The sequence below is a fragment of the Vombatus ursinus genome, unplaced genomic scaffold (assembly GCF_900497805.2).
Source record: "Vombatus ursinus unplaced genomic scaffold, bare-nosed wombat genome assembly UNPS02000749.1, whole genome shotgun sequence".
NCBI lineage: Eukaryota > Metazoa > Chordata > Mammalia > Diprotodontia > Vombatidae > Vombatus > Vombatus ursinus.
Genome location: NW_020940527.1, coordinates 1647232 through 1665873, shown reverse-complemented (window position 1 = coordinate 1665873; position 18642 = coordinate 1647232). Strand labels below are relative to the sequence as shown.

At 44.1% G+C, this 18642-nt stretch overlaps 1 protein-coding gene across 1 annotated transcript in view; it reads right to left on the bottom strand.

Moving 5' to 3' along the window:
• UNC5B (unc-5 netrin receptor B) overlaps positions 1 to 16815 on the bottom strand; it is a 241541-nt gene extending 224726 nt beyond the window's left edge. Inside the window, exon 1 of the mRNA XM_027857292.1 lies at positions 16680 to 16815. Within this exon, the coding sequence (XP_027713093.1) occupies positions 16680 to 16815 (136 nt within the window). The remainder of the gene's footprint in view (positions 1 to 16679) is intronic.
• Between the last annotated feature and the right edge of the window lie 1827 nt (positions 16816 to 18642).

Here is an 18642-nt window from a genome sequence, read left to right as displayed (position 1 = left end):
AATGACCCTCTAGTTTTTTTTATTCCAGTGACATCTTGGTGCCCGTGTGTGTGAGCATGCATGTGTACACACACACACACACACACACACACACACACACACACTCCTAAGTGGAATTCTAGATTCTTCTTTTTTGATATCATATAAAGGGTAACTGGGACACTCTCAAAGGTAAATCTCTTCCTCAAGGTCACATAGCAAGGCATTGGCTAAATAGAACCAGAACTCCCAACATGGCACATTCTGATCACCTGCCCACTGTGGTCTTCCATGGAGCTCAAAATTACTATCAGATCACTAATAACCTCCCTAACTATGGGGCAAATGACCTGGAAGACTGACCGAGGAGATGCAGAGGAGGGCTTAGAGGGGTGGTGTTAGGAGGGTGTCCTTTCCTGAATTTTAAGGAAAATGTAATCATTCTTGCATCCTAATTTCTTTGAGACTTGGCTTCATGTCACTGGATTTTCTGGAAAGGGAAAGGACTAAGCCCAGGTGCCCCCCACCTAAACTCTGCCTAGCCTGCCCCACAGGTATCCCACTACAGCGCTGGTCTCAGAGACAGTGTGTCTGGAGGTGAAAGGAACTAAGGCCAGGTCCCAGCCAGGCAAACAGTGATTTAGGAAGAAGTGAAATGGGGTTTATCAATTAGTTATCAGAGTAACCAAATAGGTGAGTCACCTTTCTGAGCAGTCTAAGAATAGCTCTCCAGAGTGAGTGTGGCAGCTCCCACTGCAGAAAGGCAGGGATGCCTCTTCCAGGGCAGCCTCCTGCACAGCCTCTAGTCCCAGCCTGATGGAAAGAAGGAACCAAACTCATTTGAGGACAGGGAGAAGGCAATGGAAGCTTCCTGGGAGGCAGAAGGAGAAGGGACTGGGGGTAATGATTAAGAATTGCTGTTATTATAGTTTTTTCCATGCACGTCCATAACAGCTGAACTTTATTCAGGGCTTTAGGGTTTACAAAGCTCATTATACATATTACCTCCTTGATATAGCTATGTTGCCAGGTAGGCAATACAAGCATTATTATTCCCATTTTATGGAAGGGATAACTGAGGCTGAGAGAGATTAAGTCACTTGCTTATGGTTATCCAGCTAATAAGCAACTTAGATCTTTTCTACCTCATGGTCCAGTCATTTTTCCATGACATCATGCTGCATGCTATTCTTTGACTCAATCCAGTCCCGTGAAAGATGTAATGTGGGTGTTATTATCTCCATTTTTTGGATTGGTGTGTCTAGATCTGTAACTTCAGTCTGTACGAATGATGTAAAGGGAACTTCATGTGTAGACAATTCCCTTCCATGATGTGGTTTGACAACTCACCTGTCTGAGTGAGTAGTCTGGGACACTGAGAGTTTAAGTGACTTGTCCACAGTCATACAACTGACAGTGTATGTTAGAGGTAGGATTTGAACTCAGGTCTTCCTGACTCCATGATCAACCTTCTATTCCAGGCTGTATTTCTATCCCCATTTCACTGGTGAAGAAATTGAGGCACAAAAAACCATTGGCTCAGTCTTATATCTTGGGTGAGGGAATGTGGAGGGTCATGTGGCAAATAGATGTAAAAGTGCTTTGATTGACATTAAAAGTACCATACATTTTCTTGATTATTATCAACTTAACAAATATATTTCTATATGAAGAGCAGAATAGAAAAGAGCTATGTGCATGAAACTCTGAACTTCTGTTACATAGGTTTTTTAAAGTGTATATTAAAGTGACCACAGTAGTAACCAAAGTGCCCTGCTTTTTTGTATCCTAAGATAGACTTTTTTTAGGAGAGTCCAGAGAGCTTGATATCTCCCCATGGCGGAACTGTGGAATAGTACCAAGAGCAGGGGTCCTGGTGGCAGGAGGCTGTGAGTTCAAATATCACCTTCACTCATAAACTGAATGAATGTGGTGGGTAAGTCATTTAACTCAATACCCCCAGGCAGTTTTTATGATGAACTGCCAGTCTGCATGGGTGAAGGGAGTTCACCTGGGCAAGTCACTTAATGTTTCTACATTTCAGTTCAAAGAGAGACAATAATAGAGCATACTTGCGAGGGTTGGTGTGCAGATGAAATGAGACAATGTATGGAGAGTGCTTTATAAGCCTTAAAGTATAATAGAACTTATTCAGGGGGCAACCTTGTACCTCCTCTTGGTGATTTATTTAGCATAGGAAATTACTGGTGAGGCTACTGCCTTCCTTTACCAATGCAAATCTACAACTATTCTGCAACTTCTCATTTTTGGAGAATTCCCTGAGTTACTGGAAGGTAAGTTACTTTTTCAAGATCACACAGTTAGTATGTGTCAGAGGTAGGACTTGAACCCAGGTCTTCCTAGCTCTGAGGTCAGTTCTTGTGACATTATTCCAACCTATTGCTCATACAGTGTTAGCTATCATCATCATCATCATCATCATCATCATTGTCACCACCACCATCATCATCATCATCATTGTCATCGTCACCACCACCTCCACTGTCACCACCACCATCATCATCATCATCATTATCATTATCATTATCATTATCATTATCATTATCATTATCATTATCATCATGGGGCACAGGCAGAGTTCAAGGCCAAGTCTCTTGACTCCAAATCCAGTGTTCCTTTCAGCACACCACAGTCACTGTTTGGGTAGGGCAGAGGAAGAGTCTAATCTAAATCCGGTTTCTTGGCTGCTGTTCACAAAGCTGCCTTACATTTGCCCGGTGCCTTTAATGTTGATCAAAGTACTCTTGCATGGCACTTACATCCCACTGGATGCCAAAAAAGTTATTGCAACCTTAGGCTGCCTGAACAGAAGCCTAGTGTCCAGGATGAGGAAGGTGATAATCCCACAGTATTCTGCCCTGGTCAGACACACCTGGAGATGGTGTTCAGTTCTGGGCACCACATTTCAGGAAGAATATTCATAAGTTGGAGTGTGTCCAGATGGTGAGGGGACTGGAGACTATGCTATCTGAGGATTATTTGAAAGAAGTGGAGATGTTATTTGGGGGTGATTTGGGGGTAGGGATGGGGGAAGTGGGAGGAGAAGACATGTTAGCTATCATCAGTATTTTGAAAAGATGTCAGGTAAAGGAGGGATTAGACTTGTTTCCTTGATTCCAGAAGCATAACTAGGGTGGGGATTTAGAGAGAAGGAAGTTTAGGCTTGATATGAGGAAAAACTTCTTTAAAATTTTTTTAATCTTTAAAAATATTTATTATTTATTTACTGTTAACATTCTTTAAAACATGTTTTTTGAGTTTCAAATTCTTTCCCTCCCTCTCAACCCTTCCCCACCCACGGAGAAGTCAAGAAATATGATATCAATTATACATGTGAAATCATGTAAAACATATTTCCATATTAGCCAGATCATGCAAAAAAGCAAGAAAAATTAAGAAAAGTGAGGAAACTATATTTCAATGTGCACTCAGAGTTCATTAGTTCTTTCTTTGGAGGTGGATAGCATTTTTCATCATGAGTCCTTTGGAATTTTCTTGGATCCTTGTTTTGATCTGAGTATCTGCCTTTCACAGTTGATCATCATTACAATGTTGCTGTTAGTGTGTACAATGATCTCCTGGTTCTTCTCATTTCCCTTTGTATCAGTTCATATAGGTCTTCATAGGTTTTTCTGAAACCATGCCCCGTAACATTTCTTAGAGTACAATAGTACTCCATCACCACCATTTGCCACAACTTGTTCAGCCATTCCCCAACTGATGAGCATTCCCTCAATTTCCAATTCTTTGCCACCACAAGAAGAGCTGCTATAAGTATTTTTGTACAGATAGATCCTTTTCCTTTTTCATTGATCTCTTTGAAGCATAGACCCAGTACTGGTATTGATGGACCAAAGGGTATGCACAGTTTTATAACCCATTGCATATTATTCCAAATTGTTCTCGAGTGGTTAGACCAGTTTGTTACTCCACCAACAGTTCATTAGTGTATCTATTTTCCCTTAACCCTTCCAACATTTGTTGTTTCTGATAGGTGTGAGGTGGTACCTCGTAGTTGTTTCAATTTGCATTTTTTCCAATAAATTGTGATTTAGAGTATTTTTTCATATGACTATAAATAGCTTTGATTTCTTCTTCTGAAAACTGCCTGTTCCTAACTCTGACAATTTATCAATTGGGGAATAGCTCTTATTTTTTATAAATTTGACTCAGTTCCCTATATATTTGAGAAAAAAGACCTTTATTAGGGAAACTTACTGTAAAAATTACATTACTTCATTGTTTGTGGTACCTTTTATCAAAATACAATTTCCCTGATTATCTCTTTTAATTAGATATATTTTTGCTTTTACTTTGTCTGAGATCATGATTGCTGCCCCTGCCTTTTTTAATTTAATTGAAGCACAACAGATTCTGTTCCATCTCCTTATTTTAACTCTGTATTTGTATCTTTCTATTTCTAGTGTCTCTTGTAAACAACATATTGTTGGATTCTGGTTTCTAATGCACTCTGCTTTCTGCTTCCATTTTATGGATGAGCTCATTCCATTCACATTCATGATTATGATTACTAACTATTTCCCTCCACCCTATTTTCTTCCATTTATCCTCTCTCTCTCTCTCTCTCTCCTTCTCTCTCTCTCTCTCTCTCTCTCTCTCCCTCTCTCTCCTCTATTATATATATATATACATACACACACACACATATATATGTATATATGTATGGAAGAAGAGATACACATATCCTTCCCTCTTTTAACCAATTCTGTTGAGAGTTAGGCTCAAGCTATACCTATACCCCGCATTTTCCCCTCCACTATAAAAGCTCTTTCTTACTTGTCTCTTTTGTATGACATTATTTTCCCCCCTCTACTTCTCTCTTTCCCCTTCTCCAAGTATACCCCTCTTATTTCTTTCACAGCCTGGGGATTCATACAGCTGACTGGCATTAGATCCAGGATTCAAACCCCAGAATTCTCCCGCTGAATTCCCTGACCATGGATACCCCAACAGAAAGTAGGTAGCACAAAGAGTCCCAGCCTTGCTGTCAGAATACCTGGGTTCAGATAGTAGTTCTGACATTTACTAGCTTTGTGACCATAGGCAAGCCTCTGAACCTCAGTTTTCTCATCTATAAAATGAGAGTAATAACACTTGCACACTCTGCCTGAAAGGGTCGTAGTGAGAAAGGCACTTTGTAAACCTTAAAGTAGTATATATCATTGTTAGTGATAGAGAAACAAAAAGGTCAAGGGCTACAAACTCAGGCTTTCCTCTTGCCTCACAGACCAAAGCTACATTTCTCCCCTTTATCTTTTCTTCCTCCTTCTCCCTCTCTTCCCTCCCTCCCTCCCTCTTTCTTCTCTTCCTTCTCTTCCTCCCTTCTTTCCTGCTTCTTTCCTTCTTCCCTCCCTTTCTTCTTTCCTTCCTTCTTTCTTCTCTCCTTACCTTCCTTCCTTCTTTTTTCCTTCCTTCCGTCCTTCCTTCCTCCCTCCCTCCCTCCTTCTTTCCTCCTTCCTTCCGTCCCTTACTCTTGATAAAATAGGTGCTTTGTTACCCTCATTTTACAGAAAAGGAAACTGAGGCTGAGGTTGGCTAAATAATTTGCCTGAGATCATACAACTAGGAAGTGTTGTCCCACCCTCTCTGCTCTGGTCCTCCCTGTATTTTCTAAATGACTAGGAAAATGGACCTCACTTTCTTTAGCTACCATTGGAGGCTGTTAACCGAGCTGGGAACTGATGAAGACATTCTGGCTGTTTGCCCAGCTGGCAAGTATGGGTGGAGGGACTGCACCTCTTTCTTGTTAATGAAGGGGGTGTTATCAAGATGCAGGGGATAGTGGACAGGTCCCCTGGAGGGCCCAGCTTCTGACTCAACAGCTGTTAGGCTGTCCTCTGATACCCTGCAGAATTAAGCTTGATGTTATCCGCCAGGATGACAGCCTTTGGCGCAGATACCTCCTGTGCAGGGTAATGTAGGGGAGGAGGAGAAGGTGGGCTGTCTCTTCATCACAGCCACTGAGCTCCAACATCTTTCCAGGGAGAGGGTCTCATGCAGGGGAGTCTCCAGTCCGTGCTGATCAAAATCCCTCTGATTCAGAAGATGGGAGCCAGAATGGTATGGTGAAAAGAGAATGGGGCTTCAGGCCAGAAGACCCAGGTTCCTATCCCAGCTCCATTGCTTCCAAGCTTACTGTGGGCTAGTCATTGAATAACCTGAAACATCAGTTTCCTCACCTGTAAAATGAGGAAAGGGATTGGAGTGGACGGCCCCTGATATCCCTGCCAGCTCTAAATATAAGATCCCATTCGCTGCCTCAGGGCAGATATTTAGTTTCTCTCAGTTTCCTGCTATATGAAATAAAAGGGTTAGACTAAACACCCCCTAAGACCCCTGCAGCAACAATATTCTGTTCTACAGTTCTGTATGCCCCAATGGAATGGAGATCCTCTTCCAGAGGACCATCAGTCTAGACCTGGAGGGGATCGCAGAGGCCGTCCAGTTCAACACCCCCAATTTACAGATGAGGAAACTGAGACCCAAAGAAGTTCAGTGACTTGCCCAAGGTCACCCAGACACTAAGTGACAAAGGAGGGATTCCTATTTTATCAAGAGTAAGGGAGGGAGTGAAGAAGGAGGGATTCCAATTAGTCAGATCCTCCAGACTCCAGAGTCACCCCTCTTTCTGTGGTCTTTTGCTGCTGCCTCTCTAGGTGCTGTCCAAAAAGACCCTCTCCCTCATCCCTCAATTTCCAGGCTTGGGGTCAACTCACACTTCCTCAATAATTCTCCAGAGTCTTTCCCCTCTATAAAGCCTACCTCCTCCAGGAAGTCTTCCTTGATTTGTGGGGCAAGTGAGGCAAGATGACTTTTTTTTGTCCACTCAGTCTGTGAGCTTATGTCCTGCATCCAGAGGCAGAGGGGCTATTTGGCATTACTCCTGGTAGAAAGTGTCTTAAAGGTGTGGATGGAGCCTTCTCTACAATGATATGCTTCAGAAGATAGGGAGGGACAGGAGACTTGTGCCCGACACAAAGTAAGAGCCTATAGTAATTCTCTGTTCCTCTCTCCCTTTCCTTGGGGGAGCTAAGTGGCCCAGTGGATAGAGTGCTGGGCCTAGAGTCAGGAAGAACCTGAGTGTAAATCTGACTTCATAAACTTCCTAGCTATGGGACCCAGAGCAAGTCACTTAACTCCTGCCTTAGTTTCCTCAACTGTAAAATGGGAGTTGTAATGAAGATCAGAGATAATATTTAGAAAATGCGTAGCACAGTGCCTGGCCATTAGCCATACTTCAAAAATGTCTATTTTCTCTTTCTTTCTCTGATTCTCTCACCCCTCCCTTCTGAGATTCTAGGATTCTAAATTTTTAAGGGGTTCTGCAGCCCCACCCTCTTCCTTTACCCTCTTGGCCAGTCTTCTTTTAAGGGAAGTCACTGGAAGGGGGTAGAGGGAAGTGGAGAGGAGATGACTGGCTGGCTGGCTGGATACCCCATCTGTCATTGCCTCTTCAAGGTCTAAATGCTCTTTTCAGAAATGTAAAAACATATGCTTTTCTATTCCCCCAAAAGAGGAGAACTCCTAACCCAGCCACTAATTGACCTCGATGGTTCAGCCTGGGCAAGGGATGGCTTGTGGTGAAGTGGCCCTTCCCCTGAAGTTAGTTTTTGGGCCTATTGGCACTAAGGAGCTCCAGATCTACCCTGGCCCCTAATACAGGGGAGCCGGACTGCCCAAGGACTTGAGAACTGGGAAGTGGGTAGAAGCAGCTGCTGGGATAGGGTAGGTCTGATATGTCAGATATGACTGAGTGTCAGTCTCTCCAACTTAGTAAGGGATGCTCGGTAGATGAGGTTCCTGACATCTCTGCACCCCTCAGGAGCCTCTAGAGAGGTCAGGCACTTGGGCAAAAGGGTGGCATACCTGAGGAGTGAGCTGAGGTGGGCATAGAATCATATAATGTTACCACCTCAAAGGATATTATGGATCATCACCCTCAATATCTCCTTGGTTTTGTATTGTCTTTGTTTTCCTTCTCTATCCTTGTAACAAAGAATAAAAGGGGGATGCTAGGTGGCACAGTGTATAGTGCACCAGCACTGGAGTCAGGAAGACCTGAGTTCAAATTCAGCCTCAGACACATAATATTTACTAGCTGTGTGACCCTGGACAAGTCACTTAACTCCCATTACCTAGCAAAAAACAAAACAAAACAAAAACAGAGAATAAAAGAGAGAGAAAAGGTAACTAATCCAGCAACAGCAACCAATATATTAACTGTGTTTGGTAGGAAATGCAATATTTCATGCCCATAGTCTACCTCACTTGGGCAAAGAAGGTAGGGCAATACATTCTCCTCAAATCTTCTCCAGGGTCAAACTTGTTTATTTCAATTATATAATATTCAATTTTATCATCCATTTACATTTCATAGGATTGTAAATATAGAGCTAGAAGGTTATCTAGTCCTCACTTTACAGATGAGGAAACTGAGGCTAACCAACTTATTCAAGATCACATAGTTAGTAAGTGTCAGAGGCAGGTTTTGAACTCGGATCCTCTGGCTCCAGAGCCATTTTTCCATCTTATCACATTGGCTCCCATTTCACTCCCACTTTCTTTTTTTAAAATTGAGGCAGTACAGCATAGTGAATAGAGAACAGGCTTCAAAGCCAGGAATGCCAAGATTCAAGTCTTACTTCTGACTTAACCTGGGTGTGTGACTGAACAAGTTACCTAACCTCTCAGTGCTAGAGGCAACTGTCTGAGATGCTAAGGTACAAAGAAAGGTATTAGTAAGAAGAGTTTCTTTTCATGAGAGTTCCTAGTACCAATGAAATCCCTCCTCTTTTTACAGGAGAAGAAAATGAGGCTCAGGAAGCGTAAGTGACTTACCAGAGGTCATACAAGTAATAAGAAAGCCAGCCTAGCATGAGGGGGAAAGCACTGGATTTGGACAATTAAGATCTGGCTTCAAATCCTGCCTCAGCTACCTTATTACCTTAGGCAAGTCCTTTCCTTTATCTGTTTCTCTGTAAAATAAGAGGTTAGACTAGATGATCTTGGAGGCTCTTTCTATCTCTAAATCTAAGATTTCCAATGATCCTTCAAACTACAAAATCCTCTTACCCTATAACTGGCAAATCAGGCTCTTTGACTCTAGATCCAGTGGGCTTTTGTGTTCTATACCACACTGACAAGTGAGGCACTGTAGAAAGAATTGAGTGATCTGGAACTGGAAAGAACCTTGGGAGGCATCCAGTCTAACTCCTTCACTGGACAAATGAGGACTACGATTCCTTCAGCCACCTCCCCTCTTCAAAGGGGAAAGAGAGAAAGCTTGAGAGCCAGAAGATTTGGTTTCAAATCCTAACTCTGATATTTGTTAAACCTTTTTGGGCCTCAGTTTTTTCATCTGCAAAATAGAGAGGGAGGATGAAGGTTGGATTAGATGTCCTGCGAGGTCTTTTCCAGCTCTAAATCTGTGATTCTTAATGTCTTGCCCCAAAATATAAACATGCCCCAAATCGTGACCCAGAGCCACAATTCAAACCCAAGGCCACTGACTCTGCAGACAGTGCTCTCAATCTCCACCATGCTACCTTCTGGGCAATTAAGTAGCACAGTGCATAGAGCTCTGGGGCTGGAGTCAGGAAGATCTGAGTTCAAATCCAGCCTCAGACACTTACTAGCTATGTAATCCTGGACAAGTCACTTGATCTTATTTGCCTCAGTTTCCTTATTTGTAAAATGAGCTGGAGAAGAAAATGGCAAATTCCTCCAGTATCTTTGCCCAGAAAACCCCAAATGCGGTCATAAAGAGTTAGATAAAACTGAAATGAATGAATAAAAGCAACAAAGCTGTCTTCTAGCTACCATTTAGACCCAGAAACCACAGGAGCAATCTTTTACCCTGAGGGTGTGGGGTGGCCACTTGAGTAACATAACATCACTTAGCCCTAGAAACGATGCTGGGCTCTATGGCCATTTCACAGATGTTGTTGGACCAGAGTCTCCTGTAGCTTAGTAGCTCAGTACGTTGTTCAATCTTACTCTTTTTCCCCAGTTCCTAGTTAAGTGCTATAGAAAGCCCTAACCCCTGGCTTGGGGAAACTCCATTAGGAACCCAGCAGTTCACCCATCATATGAAGCTTTGTTTTCTGGTTTATAAAGTGAGGTTTTGTTGCAACTACCCTATGAAGTGGAGAAGGAAACATTTATATAATGCCTACCGTCTACCAGGCACTGTGCCAAGTGCTTTATTTTTAAAATAAATATTTCATTTAATCCTCACAATTATTCCAACAATACTTCCAGGTAGTTGCTATTATTATCCCTATTTTACAGTTGAAGAAACTGAAGCTAAGTAGCTTGCCTAGTGTCACACAGCTAGTGAGTATCTGAGGCCAGATTTGACCTCAGGTCTTCATGACTCAAGGCACTATACTGCATCCACTAGATTGCCTCTGGAGAGTATAAGTATTACCATCTCCATTTTACTGACTAGGAAACTGAGGCTCAGAGAGGTCAGATGACATGTCCAGGGCTGCATGGCTTGGGAAAAATGAAGACCTTAGACTTCTGCTCATGGAGATGATCTCCAAGGTTCCTTATCTCTGACATTCTATGGTGAGTCCCGGTCAGCATCCAACACCCTTGCTTTCCAAGCTTCTGCTCCCCCTAGAGATTAAGGGAAAGTGCTTAGCCCAGGGCCAGGTAAGGAGTGATCCAGTCTCAGTAGAGTGTCTATCTGAGAGCAAGGAAGCCAGACTTTGGGAGAAAAAAATCATACAACTTTCAGGTCACACTCTGTCCCTTCTTTTTTTCTTTTTGGTGAGGCAATCAGGGTTAAGTGACTTGCCCAGGGTCACACAGCTAGTAAGGGTCAAGTGTCTGAGGTTGCATTTGAACTCAGGTCCTCCTGACTCCAAGACTGGAGCTCTATCCCCTGCGCCACCTAGCTGCCCCGACTCTGTCCCTTCTTGCCCCAAACTCAGTGGTTTGAGTTCTGGGTGGTTAAAAGGACAAGGGTTACCAGCTTCTGCATCCACTATGGTCCCCACCTGGGCCTTTCACACTTTCGTTGTTCCTTCTTATGCGTTTTGGGGACCCCTTGCTCTAATCTCTCATCTGTATAAAAGTCTAGGATTCTTTTGAACTTCTCTCATGTCCCTAGGTTGGTCCTTTGGGTCCCCTCCAAATTATGCTGGAGATTCCACTTAGTAAAACTTCAAAAGAACTGGGTGGAGCTAGGGTTAGAAGCTTCCTGTTTTTAATCTCCCCATATTCCTCCCTCGATGCTCAGCAAAACAGCTGGGAAGCAAGCCTAAAAGTGCCCAGGAGGGCCTCTGGGAACTGATGATCTGTGTCCCATTATTTTAAAAAAAAGCTTTGTTAATGTTTTTAAAAAGTTGTTGCTAGTTCTCAATATATACTCCCCCAGGACATCCTTCTCTTGGAATAAAGAATAGGATAGCTCTCTTTTTTACCCGATGCTCTCTTTTTACAGTTGAGGAAACTGAGACAAACAGGGTTAAGTGACTTGCCCAGGGTCATACATCTAGTAAGTATCTGAGGCTGGATTTGAACTCAGGAAGAGGAGTCTTCTTGACTCCAGGCCCAGGGCTTTATCTACATGAAGAGCTAGACACAACTGAACAACAAAGTATGCTCTCTAAGGCCAGAAGCCGTCATGCTTTTTGGGGGTGAAAGTGAGGCAACCAGGAGTATAAAGGGTGGGATAGTCACATCTCTAGAAGCTACACACTTGTCTCCCTTCAGAAGGGAGTCCAAACCCCAGTGAGGCTGCTACTATGAATCAGGAGGATGGAATAGCTCCCTGGGGAGATCAGATCTCACCCAGGTCTTCTTTTTCCAAATCTAGTGCTTTCTCACCACACTAAGTTGACTTTTTTATTACCCATATGACCTTAGACAAGTCACTCTTCTCAGAAAAAGAAGAATTATTTCCAGACTATTTTATAGTCTCTATATGTGTTTTCTATATTTTCCATGGGTCAAAATTAAGCAAAACAAACTGATCATGTCTGACAACATATATCTCATTCTACCCTTGTAGTCCACTGCCTCTACTGAGAAAAAGGAGGTCTATTTCCTTAGCAGTCAAGTTTGGGCATTGCTTTGATCCATATTTTAGTGTCGTTTTCCTTTTCATTATGGCTGTCTTCATGTTCTCCTGGTTCTGTTTATTTTGTTCAGCATCTGTTCATAAAAGTCTTCCCAAGTTTCTCTGAATTCCTCAGGTCCATCATTTCTTACACTGTCAGTCTGTTACCCATCATTGCTCTCCCTGCAGGCAAAAGAGTGCCAAGAAGGCAGATTTGCCATCAGGTAAATTCCCTGGGCACGTGTCCCAGTGCCCTCCAGGTAGCATTCCCCTGACTTTCCTTTTTGCTCTACAGCATGTGTTTTCTCCTCTGCCTTTCTTTATGTTTCCTATATCCCCCTCAAAGGTCTGGCAGGAGTAGGAAGGGATGTCTGGTGGAGAAGAAGAAAGGGTGAGGGGAGGGAGGAAAGGATTCCAGAAATGGGGCGTGTACAGCCTTGGAAAAGTCACTGGATGCTTAGGAGCTCCGGGTCTCTTTACCCTCAAATTCCCTGCCTGTTGTCATAATGTTTGTGGTGTCCACATGCTGTTATTTCCAAAGCACGCTCACCTGTTTTATCCTCACAACATGCATCCAGAAGGCAGGGCAGACTAGGTGTTGTCATGGAAAGAACCCGGGGCCAGGAAGCAGGAGACTTGCATTTCAAAATCTGCCTCTGCCATTAAATGACTTGGTCACCGTGGTTACATCACTCCCCTGCCTGGGACTCACTTCTCTTATCTGTCAAATGAGAGGCTTGGGCCTGTCAGACCAGGCAGACCACTTACCATCCCCAGAGCACACCCTTTGCTTTCTTGCTTCTACACCTAAAATCATTCCTACTCTCGCATGTGGCATCTCCTTCCTTCCCCTACCAAATCAGTCTGCACTCATCCTTTAAAATCTGTGGAATTCTAGCACTTCCTGCCAGCCCTTCCATTCTCCTGGTCAGTAATTATCTTTGCCTGTGCCCCTCTTCCTCACTTATCACGTGTCATTCTGTATGGTGGTAACTTGCATAAGTATTATATTCAGGGCTGTGCTGAAACCAGCTCAAACCAGCTCATAAAAGTCAATCCTTCAGTGTTCAATGTGTGCATTCGCTTTGGAAATCAGGGCTATGAATCAGGGCTAGGCTGATTGTACTGTTGATTGTCTGGACTTAAGACAGTGATGGGGAAAATGTTAATGCATATTAAATGTAAAAGTGAGTCATGGGAACAATTTTTGTTGCTGTTTTTTTTTTTTCTTTTTTAAACAACAGGAAAGCCTGTTGTTAAACATTTACCAGCACTTTCCAGCCCCTTCTATTCCATAAGCTCTTGAGAATAACAACTGTTCTAGAAGCAACAGTGAATTACATTAGGAAGGCCACTGGATCTGGAGACAGTCAAATCCTGTCTGTGTTATTTAATACATGTGTGACCTTGAAAAATGTCTTTCGCTTTTCTGGGCCTTAGATCCCTCACCTGGAAGGTGAAGGGGTTGGATTTGGTCCCCAGCTTACAGTAGCTGCTTCATAAATGTTTGGGGGGTGTGTGTGTGTGTGTGTGTGTGTGTGTGTGTGTGAGAGAGAGAAAGAGACAGACAGACAGACAGACAGACAGAGACAGAGAGTGTGTGTGTGTTGGAGAGAGAGTGTGTGTGTGAGAGAGTGTGTATGTGTGTGTGTATGAGAGAAAGAGAGAGAGAAAGACTGTGTGTGTGTGAGAGAGAGTATGTGTGAGAGAGTGTGTGTATGTGAGAGAGAGAGAGTATGTGAGAGAGTGTGTGTGTGTCTGTATGTGTGTGTGTGTGTGTGAGAGAGAGAGAGAGAGAGAGAAAGAAAGATTGTGGGTGTGAGAGTATGTGTGTGTGTATGTGTGAGAGAGAGAGAGCGAGAGAGTGTGTGTGTGTGTGTGTGTGTGTGTGTGTGTGTGTGGTCCAGTCATGATTTCATTAGCATGGGGAGCTACCCAGCAAGGAAGACCCCCTCTACCAATGGAGATTGGCAATAGCTCTGTAGTTTCTCATCTCAGACAGTTATCTAGAACACCAAGTCGTCAAATTACTTAATCAGGAACTTGAGGCCAGTATGTATCAGAGGCAGAATCTGAACCCAGGTCATCGTGGCTGAGAGGCCAGTTCATTATACACGGTGCCATAGTGCTTCTCAGGAATATTTATTGAACTGCGTTGACTTGTTCATCTCCAAGGTCCCTCTTAGCCCTAATTAGGTGATTCTATGCTAGTCAAAGCCCAAGGAAGCTGAATGACTGCTGTAAGCTCACACAGCAAGCTGGGGAGCTGGGGAGCAGGGGAGCGAGCAGATGAGCCGAAAACCTTAAGAATGGAATTCCATCTGTTGGTGGCCAGGGTTGTCTCATAGCCTCCATGTCAGTCTCAGTGCCACACTGAGTGGCCGGTGTGACCTCTCAGGCCACGAGGCCAGGGAAGACCTTTGACCTTGTGGTCAGGCTGAAGGGCGGAGGAAGCCTCAGAAAGCACACAGGGGTCTCCTCCCTCCCCTCCTCTGCACATACAGAGCTCCCTCAGCCCACATGTGCTTCATGTTATTTGAAATGCCTATGGGAGGGAGGCCAGAGGGAAGAGTTACGTCGTCTGTCACCAGCCAGGCTCCTTTTTAGCTGCTCAGTGGGACGTGAGAGTCACGAGACCCGAAAACCTAGAAGCCCAGCACGGTGGTGACAAGCCTCGGGGCCCAGCACCACCTCAGGGGTTGGCCCCATTTCGGAATAAAAAGTGACATGTCTCCCAACCTGTGTGGGAGCTTTGCAGTGCATCTATTTTTACTCGAAGGATATTCACGTTTCATTCCTGCGAGAGGAAGGGATGGGGGTAGGGGTGGCTTACGCCACAAGCCAGTGTGTTTGAGCCCCTTTGTTTCAGTAACTTCTACTCTCCTTCACCTTCCTCACCCCTCTTCCAGCCTCCTTAAGGAAGGAAGGAAGGAAGGAAGGAAAGAAGAAAAGAAGGAAGGGAGGAAGGAAGAAAGGAAAGAAGGGAGAAAGGAAGGAAAGAAAAAAGGAAAGAAGGAAGGAAAGAAGAAAGGATGGAAGGGAAGAAGGAAGAAAGGAAAGAAGGGAGGAAGGAAGGAAAGAAAAAAGGAAGGGAGGAAGGAAGGGAGAAAGAAAGGAAAGAAAAAAGGAAGGAAGGAAGGGAGGGAGGAAGGAAGAAACAAATGAATGAATGAACAAAACAAGCATTTATCAAGTGCCTACTATATGCTAAGCAGTTTAAAAATATTCTCTCATTTGATCTCACAACTCTGGGAAGCAGGTGTTAAAAAAATCCCATTTTACTGTTGAAGAAACTGAGGCAGGCAGAGGTTGATTGACTTGCCCAGGATCACACAGCTATGTTACTGAGGTTGGATTTGAATTCGTCTTCCTAATTACAAGCATTCTATCCACTTCATTATCTAGCTGCTCAATGGCCACTGATCTATCGGGAGGTGATGGGCACCTACCTATGGCCTACCCCCTTCCCTTCCTGTATCATCCCCCAGCCTGTGGGTTGTATCATTACCCTAGAGAGAGATTTTGGCACATCTGGTACTGCTGAATAAGATTGTTCACTGCCTGGATGATATGACCTTGGGCAACTCACAACTAATTTACAATCCCAGCTCTAAATCTAGAGGAGTCCTGAGAGTTTTTCTAGTCTGACTCATTCCTTTTGTAGATCAACTGAGGCAAGTTAAGAGACTTGCCCAAGGTTACCCAGGTAGAAAGTATCTACGGTGGGATTTGAACTCAAGTCCTCTGACTCCCCAGCCAGTGCTCCTTCCATTGTACTGCCTTGCTTCTCCTCACTCTTTTAAGTGAATTTCATGGGCTCGGAGACTTCAGTCTGACAGAGACCTCAGACATCATTTATTCCACATGTGGTCATTTTACAGATAAAGAAACTAAGGCCAGAGAGATTAAGTAAGTAGCCCATGGTCACACGGGTGGACTTGGGTCCTGAACCAAGGTCCTCTGGTGTCATTCTCTTGCTGCTATCTCATCTGTAAAATGAGCAAGTGGGATGAGGTGGTCCCTAAGATCCTTTCTAGTTCTGGCATTCTTTGAATTGATGACTAGTTGAATCTGAACACAATTTGGGCTTCTCGATCCCAGAAATGGCCAACATGCCTTTATTTCAGAGCCCTCTGTGCCCTTCTGTGCTCTTAGATAACAGTCTGGACCAGAGAACAGGGGGGTGGCAGAGTGGACAAAGCCCCCTCCTCACTCTCTGTGTGTATGACCTTGGGAAAGGAACTTCTCCCTGAGCCTCGGTTTCCTTCTCTGCCAAATTAAGAGCCTGAAAATGACACTCTTTCAGATCTCCTCCGGATCCGACATGGAGTGAGCCTGAGTCTCAGTGAAAAGTTCCTTTGGCAACCGAGTCTCGGACCTTAGGGATTCTGTCTGGTCATTGTAGGCAGGAAGCCCCAGCATCCTCTTGGAACAGGGATATGTGACAATGTCTCCCAAATCAGGTGAGGCTGCCTGAATGCAGGGGGCTGGAGTGAGAGTGTGTGTAAATTAGGAGCTATGGCAGCAGAGACACGGCTGGTTAATGGGCCTATTAGAGGGCATTAGTGGATAATAGCAGGACATTGACCTGACTCCAGAGAGAGACAGCACCACCACTTCCCAGGCCCCAGCTGCTGCCAGGAGATAGGGGGGTGGGGCGGTTGCTCCGAAGACACACAGCCACCTGAAAAAAAGCCAAAGGTGACAAATGCCAGCGGCTCCATGGCCTCGAATGCCACCTTGAAAAAATGGGAGAGCTCGGCACACAGCTGGATCTCATCCAGGTGGTTATCGATGGTCACTCTGAACACAAGGTCCAATAACTGTGGCCAGATCCTCGTCCTCAGTGCCTAGGCCAGGGCTCTGGGTTCTTTTTTAAAGTTCATCTAGTCTAAGCCTCTACTTTGACAGGAGGAAACCAAGGCCCAGAGAAGGAAAGTGACTCGCCCAAGGTCACACAGTCAAAGAAGAAGCAAAGCTAGCTGCACCCATAGGACTTCGGGTCCTCTTCATCTGCCCTACAACTAGACCTTCTCCCCCAATTAGAGTGTGGGCTTCTTGAGGGCAGGGACTAACTCACTTTTTCTATTTTTGTTCCCAACAGTTAGCCCAGTGTTGGCATCTAGTAAGTGATTAATAAATGCTTTTTCATTCATTCATCCATCCATCCACTCATTTATTCATACTCAGATCTTCTGACTCTACTGATATGAAGCCACCTAGAGAGCTGGGCCTAGAATTAGGGAGACCTGAGTTCAAATCTAGTCTTCATACATGCTCACACATTTACTACTGGATAGCCCTAGGCAAGTCACTGCAAAATAAGGATAATAATAACATCCCAGGGTTGTTGTGTGGACCAAAGGAAACAACAGTTATAAAGCACTTATCAAAGTCCCTGGTACTTAGTAGGTGCATAATAAATGCTTGCTCCCTTTCCACTGTATCATTAAGCTGTCACAAAGGCAGAGATCAGGTTTTATGCATCTTTCAATGTAATTAAATAATTTTTAAGAGCCCACTATCTGCCAGGTGTTTTCTGAAGTGCTGGGCTTACAAAGAGAAAATTTAGACAATCCTTTTCCTCAAGAAGTTTATATTTGAATGATGAGAAACTGTGTGTACATAGGTAAATAAACACAGAATGGATTCAAAATAAATACAAAGTGATTTAAGGGTAGAACCGAACTCCAGCAACTGGGAAAAGCCCAGGGGAACTTCTTATTGTTAAGTCATCTTCAGTTGTGTCTGACTCTTTGTGACCCTATTTGGGGTTTTCTTGGCAAAGATCCTGGAGTGATTTGCCATTTCCTCCTCCAGTCCATTTTACAGATGATGAAACTGAGGCAAATAGGGTGAAGTGACTTGCCCAGGGTCACACAGCTAGCAAGTGTCTAAGGCCAGATTTGAACTCATGTTCAGGTGGAACTTAAGCTGAGCCTTAAAGGGACCTCTGACTTCCAAGATGGAGAGACGAGGAGGGAGAGTATGGGCAGTGGGCTGGGGATAGACTGTGTAGGAAAGGTAATGCCATATACGGTGAGCAAATAGGAGGCTGGTTTGAATAGAATATATCTTTCCATCTCCAGGGCCTTCTTTGGTGAAAATTGAGGGGGCAGGAAGGGAGAGAAGGGGTCTGAGCCCAGTGCATTGTATACAATGGGCATTCAATAAATATTTAAGATGATTAGGGTAAAGGTATGATTCTCTAAAGGTACATTCTTTTAGTACCCAATCCAGTATTCTACCCACTACCTCACACTCCCTATGTGGGATGGGCTTTGGGAACGTGAGGTAGCTGTTAACTTGGTGTCCTCTCTGGGTCCCAAGGTCCCAAGGTCTACAATGTGCCCATATGCATTCTAAGGAAAGGATGCATTTACCAAATCCTCTATTAAAGGCAGCTCAGGGCTAGGCGCTGGGGGGGATGGGCAGGTAGAGAAGGAGAAGACAGGGACCAGGGGGGACGATGGTGGGGAGCGAAGATTTCTATCTGGCAGCTCCTGTCCCCACTCCTGGGCTGAAAAATGTCAGTGACTTTAGGAACATCA